We start from the raw sequence: 19191 nt of genomic DNA on the forward strand, positions 1-19191 counted from the left end.
GATTTGTGATTCTTATGGTACGTGTTTTAATTATGTTCCCTGTAAGTCTGTTCTTTTTCATTCTGATATTTAGAGATATAGACTTAAATACTCTGGACTATATGCACATTATGTGCTTCACAATCAGGAAAAAAAATTTTAATAAAAAAAATTCCTTTCATATGCTCCAGTTTAATTATTGCTTTCCTGCAAATTATTTTGTTTGCGTTCATTCGTTCACTATCACACTTAGCTGTGATTGTTTATAGCGGAGGGTGCACGGGGGAAATGGTTGTGCTACATGTGTAAAAAAAAACGTATTTCATGTTATTTTAGTAATCAGCAGTCGTTACCAAAACAACACAAGACATCATAACCCAGGCATGTAGTTACAATATGAGGAGGCAACAATCAGTCGCAGTGTTGTCTGAAGTATGATACAAAGTCGACTTATATATTAGCCAGATTGAGGGCCACAAGCTGGAGTCCAGTTTCAATGTGAAATAGCTACAAACTGCTGGCTAAAGACAGAGGAGCATAGTGATACCTTTGGGCTAAATTACTTAAAAGAAAATTATTTTTTCAAATAGAAAACGGTTAATCCCTGTAATCCATTCATTCATTTATGCAAGGAAATGGATATGAGGAGGGGAATTTGCATAATCCGGTTATCAGAAATGTTGATATGTAAGACTGAGAGATAGACAAAGCAATCTGTAAGCAGACATTAAAGGATGAGAAAATGTAATTTTCTGTTTTTCATTTAACCATAGCCGTCACTCTCCGAGAACCCCTGCATTGGCATTATATAAGAAGTAGCACGGCGCATGTGCAGAAGCAATGGGCAGACATGAGAAAAGTGTGAGTGCCACAAAGTATATACCAAAGTATAAAGATTTCCTTTCATAACACCAAGAAGATCGTCTTCCCTATCTGAAAAAAAAAAGTCTTGACACGTAACGGGTTGTTGAGTCCATTGTGTTGCTTCTTTTAACCCCGAGAGTCTCATAACCAGGCTGGACATTTCCCATCTGCAGGTCTGGCCTTGTACCACAGTCATGTTTGTGACGCTTCATTTTTTGTCATCTGGTTCGGCCCACGTCTCGTTTCAAGGTGAACTCCCTGACTCGGCCCCCGTGAAGAGAGAGGGAGAGAGGAGTGTGAGACCAAATTCTCCAAGGTCACTTTCGGTGTCTGTCCGTTGGAGTTGGTGAGTTTCTGACAAGCCGGAGACAGGTTCAATTTCTCACTGACTGTCAGAAGCGCCCTGTATTTTAAACGCTTGTGAGACAGATATAAGCGGAGGAAGATGTTCCCCGACTTTCTAGCATTATCCGAGGGGCATTCTTTTCTCCAGCTTTATCTCTCTGTCAGTAATGGGGCTTCAGTGATTCCTGCCAGATATCTGCTACGGATGGACTGTTAGGCAAGCAGGTAGTGCAAAGCTTTACCAGATACTGTAGATCTAAAACTGGCTGTTTTTCCACACGGTTCTTCCCTTCAGTGATTGGTAAATCCCATTGAACATCACATTGACAGACAGCACACCTCTGCCTTGTCTGAGGGGGAGAAGGAAAATAATGCGGGAGGAGCGATTGATTTGAGGTGCTGGAAATGTTGCACGTTGAACTTGCTTTGACCACCTGCTCAATCAAAAGTTCAGCACGAGTCTTTTTTTTTTTTTTCTTTCAGGTGTGATGACGATATGCGTCAGAGAGCTCTGATGTGAGCTCTGATCTCGGATGTCTCCATCTGGCCCTCCTTTTCTCTCTGCTTGTTGCCGTTGTTTATTGTTTTGTGGAGCAATTCAAGTGAGGGGGAAGGATGTCATGTCAAAACTGTTTTTGGAGTCCTGACACTTGAGAAATGCAAGCTGTAAGTTCCGCAAACTCTGCGTACGTGCGTGTGATTAAAGTAATATCGCCCTCCTGTTGACGCATAATGATAAACTAATGGCCTGATGAACATTTGAACTCATTGGCCATGTCCTTGCTCAAATATTAATCTCCCCAAATCAGTTTATTCTCCTTAAAGGCATTGAGCTAATTCTACAACTCTTCACTTTACTTGACTATGGCCGATTAATGTTTTGGGATTTGGGGAAGGAAAAGCCGAGAGGAGGAGCAGAAGCACTGATAAGAGAGTTGAAAGCAGCGGTGGGGAATGGAGTGGTAGCAATAGGCGAGGCTCCTGCTGCCTCCTCTACAGGGAGATCCCTACTAGTGCTGTCCCTGCTGCAGCGTAAGGAGACGCTCAGCCAGGGGTCTTTGAAGTACTGCTCTGTTATTACATGGATGAACTCCTTTGTGCCGCTATTATACATTCAACGTACCATATCTGAAGGCAGCTCCCATTCTTCAAACAACTGCAAATCTAGATGGCGTCCAGCCGGCTGTACCGAGAGGGGAGAACGTCGGGAGTTGATAACAGATTCCTAACATCTCTCTAGTACAACATGAGTCTTCTGTGTTTCCAAATATTTGGCTTACCACTCAAGAGACACAGACCCTATTCTTGATCAAAAGACTTGTTATACAAATGCCTCGGACTATCTTATACTACTGCTGTGAATAGGATTGGTTTATCACTGACATGTAACTTCAGTATGTAAATTACCAGCTGCTGTAAGAGGAAACAAAATGCAGCATGAAGAAACCATGCCATGTTGGTGCCAAACGTTCTTCAGCTAAAACTCTGGAACTTCCATCTGCGTGCGTGGTTTACTTGGTAAATATGTCTGTATAACTACAGATGACACTAACTGGTACCGGTGAATGAAACCGAAGGGGAAAACTGTCTTTGATCTTTAATAGTTAATAAAAGTAAGTAGTTAGTTGGACAAGTAATTCATATGTGACAAATAGTCATTATTGTAGTGTTACAGTGACGCATTGGCTGAGCTGAAGCGTGTGGGCCGGTCTCTTGACTGATCCACTCATTGCATTTAGTTGAAAAGGGCTCAGTCATTCGGAGAAAGATGCTCAATAATCTGTATTTCAGTGGTTCTTGAGAAAAAGTGATTTACGAAGCAATAACAAGGAGAAGACGCGATAACAAAACAGTTGAGACAAAGAGACAGCACGCAGACACATCCTTTAAAGATACGGTGACGTTAATGTAATGTGAGTACTTCACATCCACTGGAGCCTCCAGTGGGAAGTGCCCAAAAATGAAACACCTCAAGAGTGTACTTCATGTAGCACTGGAACAAAACAAGGCCATTTGACTCTTTTCAGCTTCCGCGCTCGGTCGATCACCCAATCACCAATCACTGCACAGCACAGCTGGCAACGTTACAGGAGTGATTGGCTGAGAGCAGATCAACTGGTGCAATTGTTTTCACGCTGCACCTCTGTTTAGCTCAGCCACCATTACAGTAATGCAGCCGATACAGCAGTCTGGTAATTAACTGAGTGAAGCATTAATTATGAATAAGTTTATTATTTTATTAATACACTTCCAGTAAAGACAGTGACGTCACTGCTGGCCTGGAAGTGTGTAAGCCCTGCATGGTCATCAGCTTTGTGACTATATTAAAGTAAAAATCAATTCCTGCTTTTTTTTTGTTTTTTGGGGGTAAATTAGATATTGTTCTCTCCTTTTTTCCCATAATTGCAAGAATGAAACACAAAACAGCTGAAATAAACCACCCCACAAAGAGATAGCGTAAGTGAACTCACATTTATTTAAAGGCTGCTGATTCATGATATTCATACTGTTTAAGTTTAAGTATAAGTGGTAATACAGCAAGTCATTACTTTATAATCTTATTTGTCCACAGCACACACTGTGGCATCATATTGCCTTCTAACCATTGATCGTCTTTAGATATTCTTTAGGAGCTGTTTACAAATTCTTCATATTAAAGTGTTAATGAAGGGAATATTATCCGTTCATCCAACTTGTGAGTCAAATTTGCTCTGGAATGACAAGCAATCGGATGAGTTTCTCTTTTTTTATGAATAAATGAAAAAACTAAACCTTCCTGTACAACAGACAAGGAAGGGCAAAATACTGACTTATGGTGCAGTCACATTGAACTAAATGATGCCTATTACATGCGTGTTAAAAATGGGCTGAGACATAAAGCAGACAGGGCTTTTTATTTTTTTCGTAATTGATTATTGAGCAGTTGGTTTCTGGAATAATTGATCTACTGTATAAGCTCACAAAAAGTCAATTTGGTGTTGTCTTTGAGTTGTTGGTCAGCAAATCATTATAGGCTTGTAAGAAACCTGAATTTGTTTTGTTTTTTTTCCTTTGGGTCAATATGAGGAGATCATGAACATGTTCACAAGCAGTTTCATCTTCACTGAAGTTCCAGTCAGAAGTACATTGTTGTGAGACACGTGGGCCTAATGGAGGATTTGGGTGATTATTGTATTTAGCGCTGTTGTCCTTCACTGCATTAGAAAGGTCTACTCTCCTGATACTATCCCATACAACACTTGGAAGAATCATCTAATTTGAGATGAGCAATTTGTGATCTTAGTTCCATAAATTAGCTGTCTGATATTCATGTCAAGGCTGAACCATTTATATATTCATTAACCAGTCCATTGTGTACCTATAACTCTCATTGAATGTCTGATTTGTTAATGCTCCCGCCAAGCCTAACGTGATTAAAGCAGGTAGAAGACTGATAGATGGATGGATGATCTGCACATTCTGTATTGTCGAAGTATTATCCATACAGTTCTTGTGCTTCTTCATTGTGTCCACCTTTAAAGGAGATTGGAATCTTTTTTCTGGAGTCCAGCTCTGTGAATTGTTTGAACCCACTTCAGGGTGACTTGATCTTAACCCAAACTGAAACTTTGACAGAAGCTGGATTTATTGCAGAGCTGTTGCACTGGATTGAGCTGAATTGTACAGGTGTAGCAATGAAGTTGTAATTTAGTGTAAGATGGAGATGACAGCCTTTGTTTTAAATGTGTAAAGCAGAGCTGGAGGCTACATTTAATAGTGTTTCTCTCTTTTTCAATAAAGCAGGTCTGTACCTAGTCTAAATTCACAAGACTATAAGTATTTTTAATAATTCACCTTGATAGTTTACTCTCTCTCTCTCTCTCTCTCTCTCTCTCTCTCTCTCTCTCTCTCTCTCTCTCTCTCTCTCTCTCTCTCTCTCTCTCTCTCTCTCTCTCGACCAAGTGCAAGGTCAGTGGGTGCAGAAGGTTGGGCTTTAGTTTGTGTTTTGTCGTCGTCACTCCTCGGAGCGGCAGGCTGCGACAGAGAGAGAGAGAGAGAGAGAGAGAGAGAGAGAGAGAGAGAGAGAGAGAGAGAGAGAGAGAGAGAGAGAGAGAGAGACGCCTGCCGTCACAGACACACACTAGACTTGCCAGCCGGGCAGCAGCGCGTGGCGCTCACTTTTCACGTCTTGTTTTCCCGGGAAATAACTGAGCGATAAAGGGCCGTGTCGAAGCATCCGAATCGTGCGCGAGCCAGCACACAGTATAAGTGGACGCACTTTACTCAGAGCCTATTTATTTCCCAGCTGACGTGGGAGCGACGCGCGCGCAGGGCTGAACTGTTGGCCGGGCATCGCTCCGCGCGCGCCGGGGAGGAGACGCAAGAAGCAGCGCTGGGATTTTCACACCTCCACGTTTCTTTTATCTATTTATTTATTTATTTATTTATAATCAGGACTCAGACTCCTCCAGCTGGCTCCCCTCTGTGGACAGACTTACACACACACACGCGCGCACACACACACACACACACACACGTAGAGCGATGACTCCAGTGAAATATCCCCCGGCTCTCTGTCATTTCTCCGGTGAAGCCAGCAGACCCACCGCCGCCCGCCCTTAGATTAGAATAAAGCCGCTGGAAAACGAGTCGGCAGCGTCACCGTCGTCTAACCGCGAGGAGGATTCACACTTTACCATGTCTTGAGACGTGGAGGGCAAGCCCGCAAAGACGATGACAGTGAGTATGGGTTGGTTTAAATGACATGAGATGTGTGGTGCTTGTAGACCTCGGGTGTATTTAGCGGGGACTTTTTTTTTTTTTTTTTTTGTCCAATATGTGGTGTCCAGAATGTGGATCAGTCTGGTGCCGGTTGTAGTGGATGACATCCTCTATAATGGTTGTGAGGTTGGGCGTATTTTGTTTTTTTGTTTTTGTCGTCACTCGTGTTGATGTTCCTCCTGGGACTTTTTAGGGGGAAACATTACATCATACGAGGAGCCTATGAATGACTGTGCAAATTGGAGAAACAGCTGCGTAATATCGAAGTGTCCACACGTCTCCTGCGCCGTTTTAACCAAATCCCCGGTTTTTTTTATAGGCTGGATTATGTATTGCCAGGTGTGATCATGCCACTGTCATGCGTGTACTAAATGCCACTTTGGCGTGAGGTCGCCGGCTTGGTGAGGGACTGGGCGTGTGCGATGATGATGCCCGACCCTTTGCGAAGCCTCCTGGGAGAGAGACGCACGGAGTCGCGAGCATGGACGTAAATTAGACGCCCCCCCTCACCGAAACCCCGCCAGGCTGTGGGTGGAGGTCGGTGCAGCTGTCAATTTGCATGCATTTTTTGTTGTCCAAATCCAGGCTGTGTGGTGTGCCTGCGCTTCGGTTAATCCCACCGCGGATCAGCTCTACCGCTCCAGTCTTGCAGCGCCTTCCCCCTCCTCTCTCCCTCTCTCTCTCTCTCTCTCTCTCTCTCTCTCTCTCTCTCTCGTTCGCACTTTAAATGATTACACTATGTTAATCTGACTCATGTGACCGTCGTGTATTGACGTTGTAATATCTAGAAAATCAAACGTTTTTATTTTTTATTTGTTTTGGCGGAGGCTGCGCAAAACGGGAATAAACGCAGGAAAGGATCGGTGGCCGAGATTTGAAAAGCGATCGCCGCTTGGATATTCTTGTTTCTACTTAAGAGGTCTTCCCAGGCTGGAGAGGAAAGCCCACCCGGTTCCTGAATCCGGTATTTTTTTCCAGTCAGCCGAGCACTTTAAGGGTGACAAAGCCAACATGACAGGCTGCTTCTCACACCACAGAGGCTGGTGACCGTACTCTGGTTCATGAGCGCGTCGGTAAGACTGTTCGACTCTCTGCACTGACAAACCGGTACATTTAATACAGAAATAAGAGTTTATATGAAGGCTTTGCAAATTATCTGATCGTCATGGGGTTTGTTTTGCTGTAAAACATGGATCTAGGCGATTTTAGGGTGTACTGGTGATGTTTGGTGCCCTTAAGTCCTTCTTCTCTCTGATGGATATTTATTTCTTGTCAGGAATCTTGGGCTCGTTGGAAACAGTCTCAGACTACTACACTCAATGGGATTGTGCATGCTCTGGACAATCTAACTGGTCTTAGTCTGATTCAATCTGGAGACCAATAAAACATGTGGACAACCTGCAAGTTGTCATGCCTCAGTTTATTCCAATATCTTTTTAGAATAGAGTTTCTTTAAGCAGATTGCTGTTATAATGCATGCGTTTCCTCTGAGTACTCCAGTTTCCTCTCCTCGTTCAAAGGCATGTGTGAATTCATGTCTCTAAATAGTCTCTCTCTGTGTGTGTGTGTGTGTGTGTGTGTGTGTGTGTGTGTGTGTGTGTGTGTGTGTGTGTGTGTGTGTGTGTGTGTGTGTGTGTGTGTGTGTGTGTGTGTGTGTGTGTGTGTGTGTGTGTGTGTGTGTGTGTGTGTGTGTGTGTTTTACTGCACCTTCATTTCTGTTTTTATTTCATGCACTAATGCAATTTCTTTGACAAAAGTGGCTTCATGTTTATCAGCACTTTTTGTATCTGCTCTTTATGATGCTGAGTCACATTGCTTCCCTCATCATGGGTTTTTTTCTGCATGGTTCTGTGACGTCAACAGCCACTGTCTGCACAGGTGTGGTCACTAGTCGGAAGCCAAGAAAGCTTCTTATCCTTAACACTGTATGCACACCGTGAGGTATCATGTATAATGTGTTTTACCCAAAGGGACTAGTAAGTAATCATAGTCTAAACCAGTGACCAGCTATTTTCTTTCTTTCTTTCTTTTCTTTTTTTTTGACCAGCTATTTTCAGAGATTATTTCATTTCCCACAGCAGCTCTTTTTTTATTACGATTTTTTTTTTCCCTGGAAAGAAACTTTGGTGTTTTTTGTTTTTCATTAGGTTTTCAACAGCAGTTAGAATAAAATAGAATAGAATAGAATCATTCTTTATAGTCACTGTGGAACCAGTGTTGAAAGACAGTGTTTACAGCAGTGAAATGCTGTGATATGATAGCATGTGCCTGTGTAGAAAAGACTGATAACAAAGAGAAGGCTTCAGTGATATTGGGATTTGAGAAGAGCACTGTAAACAACATTTACTGTGAAGTGACCAGCCAGGTGATGATCGGGGCTTTGCAGGGAGGGACATTACAGGTCCGGGTCAGAGAGCAGCCCAGGACTCGTCTGTGCGTGTCCCAGTGTGCTGTGTGTTGCATTGTCACTGTCACTCACTCTCATCCCTCATAACACCCTGTTTTGTCTTTATGGTGCTGTCCAGATGTAGCAGTGGGTGGTTGAATATTATTCTAACACATCCAGGCAACAAGGACTCTCTCTTCACTGTGTGTGTGTCTGTGTGTGTGTCAAGTGTTGCACAGACACACACATACGAATGTATATTAACATTTTTCAAATATAGAGCAGAGTGAAAAGAATGAAATGATCTGTTAGCATGCTTTGGAGAGGGTAGAAGCTCCATAGCGGTACAGCTGTGGGGGAGAAAACTGCAGGTCCCACAAAGGCAGTGAATGCAGGATTCTGTGCATAAAGGAAGTTCCTGTGGGACGGGAAGTGTTTTTTTGTGGTTGTCTGTCTCAAACCACAATACCAGTGTGACTAATCTAAGTCTACACACTTCCCTAAATGGTCATTATATTTTCCACTTTTTCCTTTCCCTTCTCTCCATTCACTCCCTCCAACTAAACATGTGGCTTTTGTTCCATGCATCACTGCCTCCTTAAAAAAGTTCCTCTCTCCTGCCCTCGGTCTCATTCCTTCTCTTCTTTCTTTTTCATTACAGGATTATCGGGAGGATGGCATGGACCTGGGGAGCGATGCATCCAGTCGCTCCAGCTCAGAGTCCAACTCCAACAAGGTTACACCTTGCTCCCCCTCTCTTGACTTGGCCACTTTGGAGGACTACAAATCCTCCCCCTCTCTGGACCTGGTGACATTGGATGACTACGAGGAGGACGAGGACTACCAAGAGTATAAGAAGAAGGTGATAGAAGAGTGGGAAAGTGAGTATGGGGAAGACTACACCTCCCCACAGCCTTCTGGTCAGGAGGAAGGCAGAGGAGGTGTTGTAAATGACGACAGCATTGGCGAGGAATACGGGACGACCGTGAACAGTCGCAGCCTCGCAGAAGAGTTACAGGATGTGAAGACCACCCCGCCCCTGCCACCCCCGGGAGGGCGTACTGCCACCTCAGCTGCTGCCGTCCCAGATGAACTGAAACAGAATGGCAATTTGATTTTGCCCAGAAGTGACCACACCCCCGACGCGCCCCAGGATGGCACAGGGACTCCCAAACCCAGCCATCGCAGCTCCAGCAAAGGCAGGGGGAGCCGGAGCAGCGGTGGGGGTGGTGGTGGTGGAGGAGGCGGAGGAGGAGGCAAAAGTGGGACCGGAGGACTGGTGCAAGAATACAGAGAGGAAGAGGGTGCAGAGGAAGAGCCTCTGCCCACCATGGACTGGGCTGCCTTAGAGAGACACCTGGCTGGGCTGCAGTGCAGAGAGCAGGAGAATCATAACCTCAACCACAACCAGAACCACAACATGGGCAAGACAAACTACACCTCAGTGAGTGTGCAAAGATTTATTTATTTATTTTCTATTTTTGTTTTTATGTTTTTTTAGATTTTGAGCTTTTTTGTTTATGTATGTCAAAGGTCTCCCTACACATGGAGTACTGACGCTATAATCCAACAGTTATCCATGTCAGATGGGCCCAGCAAACACGAGGTTAGGTTTACTGGAGTAAGGAAAAAGGATTAGTCGGCTAATGTAGCGCTAAGCTATCTGGGCCAGCTATTAACCCGGCCATCACGGAAGTGTGCACAGCTGGAGGGTAGGAGAAACGGAGAAAAACAAGGTTCCAGTACATCTTACTCCAGATTCAAATAGGAATCACCAGGAAGGAAGCAGATTCGGAGAACCACTTTAACGGTCACTGTCACAGCACTTTAACGAGACTAACGTAGTACATAATCATTATGTCTTGATGACTGTAGAGAGTCTTGTGGTGAAGATTTGTTGTTGACCTGAGAGATTGGCATCAGTGTCACCCAACTTCTCAAACTCTGGTGAGATCGTTTGTTGTGGGTATATGAGACTTCTACCAGAAGAGGTCAGTGTTGCATTGACATTGTACAGAAAGCCTTTCATGTCAAGGGAGCGCCCTCAGCCCTGATGGCTGATTAAGATTCATTTGGAAATATATTACATCACTAAGTTTAAATCATAGTCTCAGCCATGAAGTCAGGTTATTTATTGTTCTATGACTCCGAAAGGCTGGAGCTTGTTATTTTTGGGAGGAGTAGGAGAAAACTGTTTACAGCATTTGGAGTTTCATTGCAAACACTTGGCTATGTTAATGGCAATAATAAGTTATGCTGAATGTCTAAGCTAGATCGGTCTTTTCTATTGATATGCAAGCACTGAGACCTTTTCCTCAGTGCACAGGCACAATGGCTGCGGCCTGAGCTATTGTGAGTGTGTTGTGTGTCTTTGATTGTCTGTCCTGGAGCCCCCCCCCCCATATCTCCCTGAGGCATGTGAGGAATGCAGCGGGAGATGTGGGGGGATGATGAGTGGAAGGAAAGAGGGAGGAAAGGCCAGAAACAGGACCAAGCCATTCACAGCCACATGGCTTGTGTGTGTGTCAGTGCTCATTACCTGCTGTCCATCTTCAAGAAGAAGAACTCTTCCTGGTATGCTTTACTGTTGGGGAAGTCCGCTCTGGCTCTCTCCCCCTTGAGGCACCGGACTGTGATATAATTGACCTCGGCACAATAGAAGCTCATGAAAGAGAGCCTCTCTCCACATGGAGCCCGTGATGTGGTGCGTGCACAAACACCTGGATACACACATATGATCCACATCATTGGCATATTCTCGGTCTCTGTGTCTTACATGTCCACACACCAATGTAGTTCTCTATAGTGTCTGATAGAGATGGAGCTGCTCTGCTGACAGCAGTGCATCCACATCCAATTGTACCCCTCAACAGATAGAAATGAAAGAGGTTCTTAGTGTTCGATAGTGGGGATAAGAAATTGGAAGTAGATGTGCAATCCCACCTGAGCAAGGAGCACAGGTTGTATACTGTGGCACAGCATCATACCCTGGAACATCCAGCTCTTAATAATGTAAACCCTACTCGTGGATTCATGCAGAGCATATTTGATCATATCAGTTCAATATATGTGAGTGAAAATTTTAAACAAAATTTAACAATTTGCTTTATTTCGTCTTTAGTCTTTTCGGCATCCACATGTGGCAATAAAGGATCGCATTCTTACTGGCCCTCCAGTAACCTGCAAAACAGAGCAAACAAATGGTCAAGTGGCAATTTAAAAGATATTCCCACAGGACATTTTTGGATTTCTTGTTTCGGGGGTTTTCTGGATGCCTCAGTTCAAATTTGCCGGACTTAGGAGACACTGTGGAGAAATGGGGTCGGGTGCTTTTAAAATGTTGTTAAATATTTACAAATCCACCCAGCGAGACAGTGCGTGCCTTCGGAGGGGCGTGTCTGTCTGGGATGTTGCAGGGGTCCGATGGGAGAGAGATATTCATGCTTCAGTGGAGCTTCAAAAGCTTCTGTACTTTCAGAACGATGGGACACAGTCAGGCACACAGCTAATAATCTGTAGCAGTTGCTAAGTGCCTGGAGACTGGATTAGATTGTCTGCAGTCCCAACACTGCACACTTGTGTAAAAAAGTTTTTTGGGGTCTTTTGTTTTTTTTTAAGTAACGCCTGATACACAGGTATTCTTTATGTATATTGCATGTCCTCTGTCAGCAGTCCTTATTTGTCAATGTCTGCAAGAGTACAGAGCAACTGACAGGTATTAGAGCAGTTTATTACTGACTATTGAAGCCAGAGATGGAAAAACTTTTAGCTAACAGAGAATCATGTGTCATGATAAACTTCCATTATCCCACATGTTGCTTCATTCCCAGCTCACTTTTTGAATTATTGAAATGGTCATATTGTTGCAGGTGTGTTTATTTAGGGTGTGGTTTCTGACTGATGTAATCTCAGCTTCTGCCTGCAGGGAATGGGTGTGAGGAGCATTTATAATGATGATTGGCATGGTGACCTGGTCTTACTCTGTTTCTAATGAACTGTAGAGGCGCGTGGCAGGGGCGTCCCCCAGGGACTGTATATGCACCAGGGGTAACACTACCTCAAATCCTTCATTCCACTGCACGCCCCTCAGAGGTGAAGAATAATATTGTTCTTCCTATCCAGTCTTGAGGTTAAAATGGCAACGCTGGGGTCAGGGTACATGTATAATTAACTCTACAAACTGAGAATCCTACCTGTGTACTTTCTGAGGGACACACAGCAGAGGTATTAAATCTGTGCCTACAGGCTACGTCTTGGTAAATCTCACAGTGCAGTCACCCAGACTTACTCACACAATTTGAAAACACCCCACGGGCAAACTGTGATTATACAGATAGGGACTGTGCTGGGACCCGCAGCACCACTCCTGCTTTAAAAGTACAGAGAAGAGCTTTACTCACATACACACACAAAGAAACTGCCGGTGGACTTGCCAAAGCATTTTCCTCACATGTCAGTGCACCTTTTTTTTTTTTTTTTTCCAGAAAGCAAGTTTGAAATATAAAAAGCTAAAAGTTTTTCAGCAGAGGTGGAGGGAGTTTGTTCTTTCCCAGTGTAAAAAGAGACGCTTGCTGGGCTATTTCAATGATGTCGGTGGTGTTCACAGTCCCGCTTAAGTCCTCTGGCCGAGGAATTTGAAGTTTGTGACTTGCTCCACTTCCTCCTCGTTGATGTTCAGGCCTGAGTGCAGTGTAGTCCTCGACATCTGGAAGTCAATGATGACTTCTTTAGTCTTCCTGGTGTTGAGGTTCAGGTGGTTGTCACTGCACCAGGCCCCCGATGCTTGGACCGCCTCCCTGCATGATGCTTTGTTACTGTTGCTGATCAGCCTCACAACAGAACCTGAGGGTGGTGACGCAGTCGTGGGTGTACAGTGTGTACAAGACTGGACTCAGAACACAGCCCTGGTGAACAAATATGTTATTGATGATGATGGTGGAGGATGTGGAGATGCCCATCCTGACTAGCTGGGCTCTGTCCAGGAAGTCCTTGATCTACAGACAGAGGGAGGCAAGGAGTTGCAGTGTCTGCAGCTTGTTGGTCAGTCAGCTGAGGACTGATGGAGTTAAATACCGAGCAAAATCAACAAACAGCATCTTAGTGTAGGTGTCGGGGCTTTCAGTTTGACTGAGAGCGGTGTGGAGGGCGATGGAGATGGCATTGTCTTATGGATCTGTTGGATCTGTAGGAAAACTGATGTCTGTCGAAGCCAGGTTGGATATGGGCCTTGACATGTTGTGGCACCAGTCTCTTGGTACATCTCATGATCGCCGGTGTCAGGGCCACAGACCGGTAATCATTCAACTCTGTGATTGCAGAGGATTAGGGCACAGGGATTATGGTGGCAGTTTTCAGGCAGGTGGGGACTGTGGCTTGCTGCAGCGGACCGTTAAAGATGGCGGTGACGACTACAACAAACTGCTGGGCACACGAATTCACCACCCGAAATGGCATTATACCACCCTACCTGATGCTTGGCGAGTGTTGGATGATGGGGGGGCTGAGCATGCTCTGATGGTGTCAGCTGTGTGTCCTCTGCCTGTCCCCTGTTCTGCCTTGAAATTGGTCATTTTTGGGATTTCTAAGGCTGTGGTGGCCTTGAAGACAGAGAAGCAAGCTTGTGACCAGCTGCTGGATCAGGAAGAGATTTAGGTGTTCGAAATAACAGCCACACTGTCCATGACCCTCATCACCAAGGTGGGCTCTTAAACAAGGCCCCTCCACCCGTGACAGCTCCCTGAGCACAGCTTATTACTCCTATTAAAGCTGACTATGAATTGGATGGGTCAGATGCAGAGGAATAATCATGCCATAGGGATCAATAAAGTAAGTTTAATTTGCAATTACAAAATGGCATATTCCAAAGTTACCACAGGAGTGAACTAAAAATACGAATTACCAAACTGCCCATTTTCCTTTCAGGGCAGATCTGACAGTCTGATTCTGTTCTTTTCCAGCTGTGAGAAGATGTATTAGATCTACCAAACAGAAACCTCTTTCTCATTGCACCACATGAACAGTAGAAAGGCCAGCAGTCAGACCAATAAGTGTAAAGCACTCGGCCACAGAAAAGCACTCAAGGTCTGTGGAAAATAAAAAGAGGAGAAAAAAGCAGAGAGAGGTTACAGGAAAGAGCAAAAACAGAGAGAGGCCGCTCTTATTTCCCTCTCTGTGCTCTGTGTTTATGTACAAGTTCAGCTGTTGAACTGTGGATGCCACCCTCCACTAACAACCTAACTACTAGTTTCAGCCAGGCCTCAGACGGTGCCACGTCAAGTGAGAGAGGCTGCGGGCAAGGAGAAGAAAAATTGTAGGGTTTAAGAATACTTGAGCAAGTTGTAGAGGCTATATATAAAGTTCATGCATGAGTTTGATTCTTATTTAGGAAAAACAAAGCAAAGTGGTTTGAAAAGAGAGACGGCCAGCCTAGATGAAAGCCGAAAAAGATTGAACTGAATCATTATCAGCACGCTGCAACAATTAGCAGCAAATGTAAGGGAGCTATAAATGTAGGGGCAGGACTTCAACCAGGTGTGGAGAACTCCTGCTGCAGCTCCGGTGTCTGGTTCAGCCCTCTAGGCACAATCGCTGCTCTTTATATGTGTGCGTGTGTGTGTGTGCGTGTGTGTGTGTGTGTGTGCGTGTGTGTGTGTGTGTGGATACGAGCTGAAGCTCGCCCGGCCCTCTGCACACCCAATCTCATACACACACAAAACCTTGCACTATCTCCGCTTCACAGTCAAGCAGACCTCTGCCTCCTGTTGGACACACATGCACGAACTCACCTCACTAAATCAAATCAAAGGATATCTTTTTCTTCTCATGCTCTCCTGACAGTCTGCCAGTGTTGGTAGATGTGTTTTTCTTCCCTCTCTTTTTTTCTTCTTTTTTTTTATTTTTTTTATCTGTGGAATATTTTTCATCTCAGCTTAACCTTGGATTCCTCACAGCAAGTTGGGCATTTAACTCAGGTAAAGTAGAACATGACCAATTTGTAAAAAGGGCACTTTGGGTCTCGCTTCTACAAATAATGTTATGTGAGGAGAAAAACTCAGGAAGCTCAGGCTCAAGTTGTTTGGCTAAAGGTTCGATATGTAATTGTAGCTCGGGGTGCAGCATTCTTCTGCCGAGACATGCCGTCTTCTGACTTTGTCGGCAACTGCAAACTTAAATTTGTAGAGAGGAAAACAAAAAGCCGAAACAGCTGCACATCTGTCTGTGCATCTCCATTTTCCCTTTAACAAAGAACAGGTTCACGCTGGTGAGACGGACCACATGTGGGGCTGTTGCCCCGTTTTCATTCCTGCAAACAAAAAGGAATAATACCATGTAATATGTCGTCCATGTGAATTTGGGTCCTGCTTTGAATAAGTAAATCTTTGCCTTCAGCAGCTATTTTAAATGTTCATTTGACTTCAAGCTGCAGAGATCATTTTTGACGCACCGAATCAAGCTCAAAGGACTAGCTTTCGAATAGACCAGCTGATCAAAAACCTAACGTAGCCTCCAGATAACCATGCCTTCTGTTGAAATCTGCTCTTGTACAGAACAAATGGAGTCATGAATCAGATAAGATGTAGCTGGTTCTTTTAAAGCTTTACCTGCTATGTTATCCCTTTATATACTGGAAGAAGAAAGTAGAGGACAGAAAAGAAATCCTCAGACCAAGCTACCTTAAATGGGTAGAATCAGTGAAACACAAGGCTGCACAGTCAGTGAAGTCTCTCACTGTTGGCAGCTTAAAGTGCCCGACCGGCCAAAAGTGACGGATGGCCAACTGTCTACTTTGTGTGTCAGAATCCAAAGATAGTCATGTTTGCTGTCGAGGTGTATTTGTCACGGGGGAGCCACACACTGACCTCCAAACACTGGTGAAAAGGTAAAGTCAGTCTCACAGCTTCGCGCGGACACGTACAGTCAAGTCTCACTCACAGTGTTTATCTTCAAGCTGAAACTCGTGGAAACACAATATCATGGGTTACTAAGTTCAAGTCTCTAAGACAGTCTCAGTGGGAGTGGTGCTGTCTCAACTGCTCTTATCTGGTGTCAAAGTACAGTTTAATCAGCTACCCTATAAGCTCTCCTCCTCTGAATCAGTAAGCAAACCAAAATACCACCAGATTGATATAGTTTTGCATTTGGGTTAATTGCCCTTCAGTGTGGGTTACCCAAGTTTCAATCCCAAGTGTGGCAGGAACGGCATCCTGCATACAAACTGGCCAAAACTACACTGTAAGTTGAAATAAATGAAGAAAAAAAACTGAGAGACCAGCTGAATGGCCGCTAATAACAGTGATATTGCCAGACATTTTCATGTTGACACAGGCCAGCTTCACATGTGGGCATTTTAGCCGGAGACTATACAAATATGTTTGATGAGCTACAGTCGAGTCATCAAGACAAGCCCTCAGAAAACAGATGAAAACACTGATGCGGTGGAGATGAATGGTGGTTTTAGTCAGAAAGGCAGAGCCTGAAGCTAATAATTCTTTTTTCTCTCGTAGATCATCCTGGTACAAACAGAAAAACTCACACCAACACACCCTTCTCTCTGATTCACTCGCTCGTGATTCACCTGTCTGAGAAAGGTGCAGACAATACTCTGAGTTAAACTCTGCTTTAGCGTGCGTTGCATCCTATCTCGCATGGAAGTCAGCTCTGGCTCAACCTTATTTTGCCACACTGCCGCAAATCTTCACCTTCTCCCGCTTTTTCTTTTCATCCCACTGTACTCCCTCTCTTTCAGACACGCCTTGTCCTTCACCCCCGTTCCCACTGCTGTTTTCAGCTAATTGTTTTCTTCCTCGAGCTGTCAGGAGGCATTATAGCCTAATGTTCTCACCGAGCCAAAATCCAGCAGGAGACCATTTTCCACCCGTCCGCCTGGCTCCCCCTCTCCACCCTATGAAAACTATCAAAGAGGGGCGCGGGCCGTGAGTGGCAGAGCGTGCTGTGGAGGAAATAGGGATTTATGTAGCAGCGAGGAGACGGCCTCCAGTGTTATAGCCTCGTGTCACTCTATATACTGCAGTCACCACGGAGCTGAGCCAAACTCCGCACATGCGAACACACACTAACCCAGAGGCCGGCTTTATAAGTAAAATAAAGTAGGGGAAGATAAAAACAAGGTTTATTTCCACACGGCTACAAGAAGAGCGCTGGAAATTAGGAAAGTGAGGGCAGCAGTTCAAGCTTTGAAAGATGTTCACATCTCCTTTCAAACTGTCTCACACACACACACACAGACACACACACGCATACATGCACATTCTCTGTGACTTGTGTTTGCGTGCTCGTGTTTATTTTGGGGGCTCACTTGGGTGGAGTTGAAACATGAAACACTGGTCTTCTCTGCTCCTAATTATAGTGTGTGTGTGTGTGTGTGTGTGTGTGTGTGTGTGTGTGTGTGTGTGTGTGTGTGTGTGTGTGTGTGTGTGTGTGTGTGTGTGTGTGTGTGTGTGTGTGTGTGTGTGTGTGTGTGTGTGTGTGTGTGTGTGTGTGTGTGTGTGTGTGTGTGTGTGTGTGTGTGTGTGTGTGTGAGAGAGAGTGAGAGGCAAAGAAGTGGGTTGTAAACTAGGTCTGTGTATATGGAGCTAAAAATACAAGGCATGTTTAATCACGCCTGCACTAAAAGAGCGAGAGACTTTAAAGAGTAAAAAAAAGTGGTATTTTTGTCTCCGTGTTTCTGAGCCTGTGTCATCTAAGCTGTTCGTGCGGGTGCCTGTGTGTCTGTGTTTGTGTGCATGGCTGCGTGTGGATGAGAGAGAGGCAGGAAGAGGAAGAAATGCTTTGCCAGGTCATGCCGAGAGCTTCATCTGTTGCTGGAGAGAACTGAACACTTTCAACTCCTCATGTACCCCCAGTGTAGATAGAATCAACTCACCATAGTGCAGAAGTCCTGCGACTATAATGGTTATGTTATTTGTAATTAGTCCATGTTCATTGTCACCAAAGACAGACAGCTGTAAGTAAAAATGTTTTGGATTCATGCTTCTGAACAAAGTATTATTTTTGCATAGCCTGTAATTACTGTCCTGGTGTTCAGCTGAAGCTGTGTTTGTATTTGTGGTTTTGTTTTCTGGTCTGGATAAAAGCATTCACTTTTTTTATCCTCAAACCCACAAAAAAGCCAACATTGGATGCTTCCGTGTAGTTTTTGATGTACAAAATATGCTGCAAGATAAATGCAGTCATGATATCTTTGTGGCGAGGTATTCAGCACCTGAACGTTCACAAACACTCATGAAAAGTATAAACATAACAGAGTAGATACGGTTGAAGGACCAAGGGATTCCTAAACACCCTGTTAGGACTGATTTAGATTTCAGTGAAACAGCACCAAAGCTGGTTAGAAGCAGAGCGAGTCCTGCTTGTTAAAGGTTCTTGGTTCAACAATGGCTGAGAGTTTGTTTCAATTGTCAAACTTAATTCATGACTATGGTTCAGTTAGTAACATGGCTCGTCTTACAATTTCACCTCGTCTTTATGTCAAAGTGTCCTTGGGCAAGACACATTAAACCCAGAGTTTCTCCTTATTCCTATTCATGAGCGAGCACTTTGCATGTGAGTGTGTGACTGAGACTGATCAGGCGGAGTGCATTGAGGCTGCTGAAGCAGTAAAAAGTCCTATATATTTAATGTCCATTTGCCATTTCAATCAGTTAACTGAACAATCAACCCATCACTCAGTCTGCAGAGTAGCTGCTCTAATCAGCTCTAATGGTGCTTCTTCCCAGCATTTCCGACGTGCTTCTCTTACATTTTTCACCTGTTGTCAAGACAGCAAGAAGCATTTAAAGGGATCATTTCATGCCTTAGTTCGGTCCCTGCTGAATGTTCACTGTGACTCACAGCTT

The 19191-nt window shown here is 44.4% G+C and overlaps 1 protein-coding gene across 5 annotated transcripts in view; it reads left to right on the top strand.

Moving 5' to 3' along the window:
* Positions 1-19191, top strand: part of schip1 (schwannomin interacting protein 1) — a gene marked incomplete at its 5' end in the record, with an annotated part of 221830 nt that overhangs the window by 172939 nt on the left and 29700 nt on the right. Inside the window, 2 exons of one of the 5 annotated variants that reach the window (XM_080460057.1) lie at positions 5200-5907; positions 8997-9779. In XM_080460057.1, the coding sequence (XP_080316183.1) occupies positions 5902-5907; positions 8997-9779 (789 nt within the window). Of the gene's footprint in view, positions 1-5199; positions 5908-6410; positions 6487-6669; positions 7023-8996; positions 9780-15040; positions 15307-19191 lie in introns of those variants that run through there. The other 4 variants (XM_080460058.1, XM_080460056.1, XM_080460055.1 and 1 more) reach the window with 4 other exon arrangements.

This window comes from Lipophrys pholis (genome assembly GCF_963383615.2).
Source record: "Lipophrys pholis genome assembly, chromosome: 3".
In the NCBI taxonomy this organism is placed as follows: Eukaryota; Metazoa; Chordata; class Actinopteri; order Blenniiformes; family Blenniidae; genus Lipophrys; species Lipophrys pholis.